Source organism: Pseudophryne corroboree, chromosome 7 (assembly GCF_028390025.1).
Source record: "Pseudophryne corroboree isolate aPseCor3 chromosome 7, aPseCor3.hap2, whole genome shotgun sequence".
NCBI classification, from domain to species: domain Eukaryota; kingdom Metazoa; phylum Chordata; class Amphibia; order Anura; family Myobatrachidae; genus Pseudophryne; species Pseudophryne corroboree.
In genome coordinates, this window is record NC_086450.1 from 423763147 (window position 1) to 423769898 (window position 6752).

The 6752-nt window shown below is 41.9% G+C and overlaps 1 protein-coding gene across 1 annotated transcript; it reads right to left on the reverse strand.

Annotated features, from left to right (window-relative positions):
* Positions 1 to 1263: 1263 nt before the first annotated feature.
* On the reverse strand, positions 1264 to 6482 carry LOC134944239 (zinc finger MYM-type protein 1-like). The gene is made up of 3 exons (XM_063932823.1): positions 5091 to 6482; positions 3858 to 4820; positions 1264 to 1383 (listed from the first exon to the last, which is right to left on the reverse strand). Exons 1-3 carry the CDS (start codon positions 6480 to 6482, stop codon positions 1264 to 1266), a joined length of 2475 nt encoding a protein of 824 aa, XP_063788893.1.
* Positions 6483 to 6752: the final 270 nt, after the last annotated feature.

A 6752-nucleotide genomic window follows, 5' to 3' on the forward strand; every position in this document is an offset into this window, starting at 1 on the left:
GCCTTTCCTGGGGTACATAATTTCAGGCTCTGGGTTGGAGATGGACCCAGCCAAGGTACAAGCGATCCTCAATTGGCCCAAACCCAACACTCTTAAATCTATACAGCGATTCTTGGGCTTTGCAAACTTCTATCGAAGATTTATCAAGGGATTCTCTGCTATAGTGGCTGCTATCACCGCTCTTACCCGGAAGGAGGCTAATCCTAGGGAATGGTCACCAGCGGCTGCAGCAGCGTTCCTACACTTGAAACAGGCCTTCACTACGGCTCCGGTTCTAAGGCAACCTGTTACCAACAAAGCCTTTGTATTGGAGGTTGACGCTTCTGCCGACGCTGTGGGAGCAGTCCTCTCCCAGAGGTCGGAGGATAACAAGTTGCATCCATGCGGATTCTTTTCCAAAAAATTTCTTCCAGCGGAGAGGAATTATACTATAGGGGAGCAAGAACTTTTGGGCGTAAAGTTAGCTCTAGAAGAGTGGCGGTATCTCTTGGAGGGAGCCAAATTCCCCATCTCTATTTTCACTGATCATAAGAACCTAATCTTCCTCAGGAATATCCAGTGTCTGAACCCTTGCTTAGCTCGGTGGGCTATGTTCTTCACCAGATTCAACTTTGTTCTTACTTTTAGACCCGGGGCTCAAAACCAAAAAGCAGATGCTCTCTCCCGGTCCTACTCCTCAGATGACTCTAAGGACTCACCTCCTCCTCAGCCGGTATTAGAGACTTGAAATTTTGCTTTGACTAAGATTCAACCCCCAGTGGGGAGGGTGTTCGTTCCTCTCTCTCTCCGGAAGAGGTTGTTATCCTGGGCTCATTCTTCACGGTTATCCGGTCATGCTGGAGTCCACAAGACGACAGAATTTATTCAGCGCTCTTATTGGTGGCCTTCTTTAAAGTCTGATGTCTCTATCTTCATTGCCTCCTGTACCAAATGTGCACAACACAAGATCCTTCGACAACGTCCCGTTGGGCAATTGTCTCCGTTAGCTGTTCCCAAGTTGCCTTGGACACATCTTTCTATGGACTTTGTCACAGATTTACCCGCCTCTAAAGGGTACACAACCATTTGGGTAGTTGACGATCGCTTCTCCAAGATGGCTCGATTTGTACCCCTCAAGGGTCTTCCTTCGGCACCTGAATTAGCACAGCTCTTCATCTCAGAAATCTTCAGATTCCATGGTCTGCCAACCAGATAGTTTCCGATCGCGGAGTCCAGTTCGTGGCCAGGTTTTGGAGAGCTCTTTGCACAGCTTTACAAATTCAACTAAAATTTTCGACAGCGTATCATCCTCAGACCAACGGGAGCACGGAAAGAGTCAACCAGGATTTGGAGATCTTCCTCAGAATTCATGTCTCGTCCTCCCAGGACGACTGGTTCAAACATCTGCCATGGGCAGAATTTGCTCATAACAATTCCTACCACTCTTCCACAGGTCATACTCCCTTCTTCACAGTATATGGGTTACATCCCCGGGTTCCTCAGTTCTTGGCTCTACCCAATCTGGATCTTCCTGCAGTACAAAAAACTTTTAAGGAACTCTCCAGAATTTGGAAAATAGTTCATCAAAATCTACGAAAGACATCCATCCGTTATAAATTCTGGGCGGATAAGAAAAGAAGAATTGCACCACTATCTGTAGGTGATCAAGTTTGGCTCTCAACTCGTAACTTGAGGTTACGTGTTCCATCTATGAAATTTGCTCCTCGCTACATCGGTCCCTTCCCAGTGGAACAGGTGATCAGCCCAGTAACTTACAAACTTAAATTACCTTCCTATTTAAGAGTCTTCCCAACCTTCCATATCTCGTTTCTAAAACCCCTAATTTTAAACAAGTTCTGCAAAATTCTTCCTCGTTCTCCAAGAGTGGTCACAGACCGCGGGGTCGAATTCGAGGTTAAGAAAGTCCTTGATTCCCGGATGCAACACGGTCGTCTACAATATCTCCTGAACTGGAAGGGATATGGTCCTGAAGAGCGTTCTTGGGAGGATCCATCAGATATACACGCCCCTGCGTTGCTTCACAAGTTTCATGAAGAGAATCCTAGCAAGCCTGGTGGCTGTCCAGTGGCCATCACTAAAAGGGGGGGTAATGTCACGGTCTGGCGGATAGGGTTCCGGGACCAGCGGTACTTACCTGTCCGGACGCTCTGGCGCAGTCCCTCCGGTGGGGGTGCGGGCTGCTTGCGAGGGGCACGACTTGTAGGCATATCTGGGAGGAGAGGTCTCAGAGGCAGCAGCAAACGTTTGTGCAGCTTCCAACTGCAGAGGTATGGGATGGGCGTCGCTGCCTTGGAAGGATCAGCTAATCTAAAACACTCAGTCACCTGCAAGGTTTGCAAAACCAATGGGAAACAGTCTGCAGGTATAAATCTGGGGATTTCTGGGTAAGAAATCGCCAGTGCAACGTCTCTCACACAGTACTGTGTGTGTGTGTGTGTGTGTGTGTGTGTGTGTGTGTGTGTGTCAATCTGCGCTCCACAGCCTTGAATCTACAGCATTCTGTTCCAGTTTCTCTGCAAGTTCCTAGAATTCCAGGCTTCTTCACTTCACTGACTGAATCCTCAGTTCTCAACTCCAGCATAATCCTCTCAGAACTCCTATGAAAAAGACTTTTATCCAGCCTGCCCGGTTTATCCTGTGGAAAGCAGTGGCGTGCGGTGAGGTCAGAGGCTGGTGAGGCACTACAGCCATAATGTCCGCCGAATCCTGCCGATGACCCCTACCGCCGCCCAGGGCCGGTGCAAGGTTTATAGGCGCCCTAGGCAAAGCTATACAATACCGCCCCTGCCTTCCCCGATACCCCCCCCCCCAGCTGCTCACATACACACTTGACTTTTCAAGTTATTATTAGATTTATTTTTAGATTAACAACATAAATTATTGCAACAATAAATAACATTGTAACAGTAGTAACATTGGCACTTTTTCCAGGGCATGTACTGGAAGAAGTGCAACAATAAATAACATTGTAACAGTAGTAACATTGGAACTTTTTACAGCGCATGTACTGGAAGAAGTGCAACAATAAATAACATTGTAACAGTAGTAACATTGGAACTTTTTACAGCGCATGTACTGGAAGAAGTGCAACAATAAATAACATTGTAACAGTAGTAACATTGGAACTTTTTACAGGGCATGTACTGGAAGAAGTGCAACAATAAATAACACTGTAACAGTAATAACATTAACGCTTTGTACAGGAAATGTACTGGAAGAAATGCAACAATAAATAACACTGTAACAGTAATAACATTAACGCTTTGTACAGGAAATGTACTGGAAGAAGTGCAACAATAAATAACACTGTAACAGTAATAACATTAACGCTTTGTACAGGAAATGTACTGGAAGAAGTGCAACAATAAATAACACTGTAACAGTAATAACATTAACGCTTTGTACAGGAAATGTACTGGAAGAAATGCAACAATAAATAACACTGTAACAGTAATAACATTAACGCTTTGTACAGGAAATGTACTGGAAGAAGTGCAACAATAAATAACACTGTAACAGTAATAACATTAACGCTTTGTACAGGAAATGTACTGGAAGAAGTGCAACAATAAATAACACTGTAACAGTAATAACATTAACGCTTTGTACAGGAAATGTACTGGAAGAAATGCAACAATAAATAACACTGTAACAGTAATAACATTAACGCTTTGTACAGGAAATGTACTGGAAGAAATGCAACAATAAATAACACTGTAACAGTAATAACATTAACGGTTTGTACAGGAAATGTACTGGAAGAAGTGCAACAATAAATAACACTGTAACAGTAATAACATTAACGCTTTGTACAGGAAATGTAGTGGAAGAAATGCAAAAAAATATTAGATTTTTACTTTCCGCGCTTTTAATTTAGCAAATTTAGAGACAAGCTCTTTCAGATCCACTTTTTGTGCGATCTCATGTTCTATTGACAAAAGAGAGAGACCAACAAGTCTTTCTTGCATCATGGAAGATCGAATATATGTTTTGATCAACTTTAGCTTGGAAAAGCTTCTCTCGCCACTGGCCACAGACACAGGGAGGGTCAAAAGGATGCGAAGAGCAATACATGTGTTGGGGACAACATCTATCAGCTCATTTTTACACAAAAAGTTGAATACATCTTGTGGAGATGTACACTCTGGAACCCGCCTTGCAATACTTTGTAATTCACTGCATAAATCAGAAGCATCAATATCTTTGGAGTCGCCATGTTGTAAAGCTTGCTCTAACTTGCAACAATCTTCCATAATTTGCTGTGAAGTTCTATTCTGTAAACTGTGAACATTATAGAGGAAGCCAAACACAGAACTAATTTGCTTCATCTGCGTGAATTCATCTTCAACTGATTGCACAGCTGTATCAAGCACAGCAAAATAAAAGTTCACTTTGAACTTTTCCTTAGGATTCTGAATAGGCGCATCCTCTGCTTCATATATGAACTGCTTCCTCTTTCTACTAATGCGAACAGGATCTACTTCGAACTGTGCTGGTATCCCAAGTGCCTCAGCAAGTTCACCGGCCTCTTCCAGTACTTTCCCAAACCCTTCATCACTCCTGCAGTCTGCAAGAAACTTCTTTGTTTCATTCAGTTGTTTAATGGCATTATGTATGTCAAATTCTTTTGTCTGAAGCTGTTTGCTTGTCATATTGACCTCAAACAATATACCATACCAAACCACTAGAGAAATTACAAACTTGAAATTAGAAATGCCTTTTGCAAGACCTTGTGCCTCTATTCTTGAGGTGTTGCCAGATGCTCCAGTGAGGGTATTGTCATTATAGATTTCAAATAGGGCATCATAAATATCACCAAGCTGAAAGCGAAGAGGCTTCAAGGCATCAATTCGACTTTCCCATCTTGTTTCACTCAAAGGCTTAACCGTAAGACTAGGCACATGGCGCATTAGAACATCCCATCGACGTGTGGATGCTGAGAAGTACACATACACATGTTGTACCAGAGCAAAGAAAGATGTGGCCTCCAAACAACACTTTGCAGCATCATTCACAACTAAATTCAAAGAATGTGCACTGCAAGGAACAAACAATGCTCTTGGGTTAATATCCATAATTCTTCGTTGCACACCATTTTCCTTCCCTTTCATATTGCTTCCGTTATCATAGCCTTGACCACGTAAATTAGCAACAGGCAATGACATCTCTTCTAGCTGGTGAAGGATAATTTCTGTCATACCAGCACCAGTCGTTTCCTTTAGTGGCAGAAATCCTAAGAAATGTTCTTTAATGCGTACAGGTTCGCAATCATCAGTTAATGAAGCTATGTTCACAAAGCGAAGGATCATGGTCATTTGTTCAACGTGGCTTACATCGGGTGTACAATCAATAATTATAGAAAAATACTTTGCAACTTGAGCAGATTTAAGAATTTCTTCTTTGATAATGTTGGATAAAAGCTGAATTAGTTCATTCTGTATATCTTTTCCAAGGTAGTGTACATAGGTCTCTTTATCTCTTATTTTACGAATGTGTTCGTCCATTACGGGGTCGAACAAAGCAAGATATTCAATAAATTTCAGGAAGTTTCCATTACCAGCTGTGTGCAATTTTTCATTGGTTCCACGGAAGGCCAGATTTTGTATACCAAGAACTCTCACTAAAGCAATCAATCGTTCAAGGATTTGCTGCCAGTACTTTTCCTTTTGTTTAATAATGCGCATGTGTTCTTCATCAATTGTTTTTTTGTTTTTCAATCGTATTTCAAGCTCCTTCCAGTTTTGAAAATTGACCAAATGTGCATTACTTCTCTCATGTTGTGACAAAATTGCAGTGATGTTCTTCCAATCTTTGGATCCTTTATCAGAGAGAGATGATGGCAGGTTTGTGTAATTACCAAACAACTTGCAACAGAAGCAAAATACAGAGTCATTTGATACAGAATATTGTAGCCACTGACGGTGCATTAGGTCTCCATTAGGAAGTCTTCTTTTGTAATGATTTGTTAGAAATCTTCTCTTATTGGCATCTTTAGGAAACTTAAACTGCTGAACCTGTTCTGGCCCATGTTCCACCAAAATTTGTCGTAAATTATCATCACACTTTATCCAGGTAGCAGGGTCACTATAGCTGAAGCTGGAGCTACTTTCACTTTGTATCACTTCTTGATCCAGCTGGACTTCACATGGTTCCTCTTCAACATCTTCAGTATGGTCCTCTTCAACATCTTCAGTATGTTCCTCTTCAACATCTTCAGTATGTTCCTCTTCAACATCTTCAGTATGTTCCTCTTCAACATCTTCAGTATGTTCCTCATACTCTTTGTCAGCTTGTGAGGCTGTAGACAAAACTGTTGTCTCTGTTTCAGTCTCAGGTTGAATCTTTGAAGTAGAGCTACCTTCATCATCCCGATGTTGTGGCCGAAGATACTTAAGAAATGAACCTTCTTGCTTGCCTTGTTCCTTTTCAGCCCTCCGTTTTCGATACTGTGAACCAGATAATTTCTTTTTTCTGTCTGCCATGGTGGAAACCCAACTGAAAAAAAAACCTTTTTGCTGTAGTGTTTTCATAAAGCTATACATAAATAACTCCAGATCTCTTTGCAAACTAATCAGCTCTTTTGGATTTCAGTGTCATCTGCATATGCATGATACTCAAATCTATCTCTCCTCCCCAGTTTGTCATAATCTGTATTGGTCAGCATCACTGAATGCCTTTCTGCCATATCATCTTGGATGTTATCTCAGTCACCCTAAAACTTAGGGGCCCATTTATCAAACAATGTTTGCAGC

Excerpts from the sequence above, each read along its gene's own strand:
- LOC134944239 (XM_063932823.1), bottom strand. The coding sequence starts at position 6,482 with ATGGCAGACAGAAAAAAGAAATTATCTGGTTCACAGTATCGAAAACGG. Across the intron at positions 4,821-5,090 it reads TGAAAGGGAAGGAAAATGGT|CTTGGTGATATTTATGATGC; the intron begins GTGCAACGAAGA and ends CTTCGCTTTCAG. Across the intron at positions 1,384-3,857 it reads CTAAATTAAAAGCGCGGAAA|ATGTTTGAACCAGTCGTCCT; the intron begins GTAAAAATCTAA and ends TGCCCATGGCAG.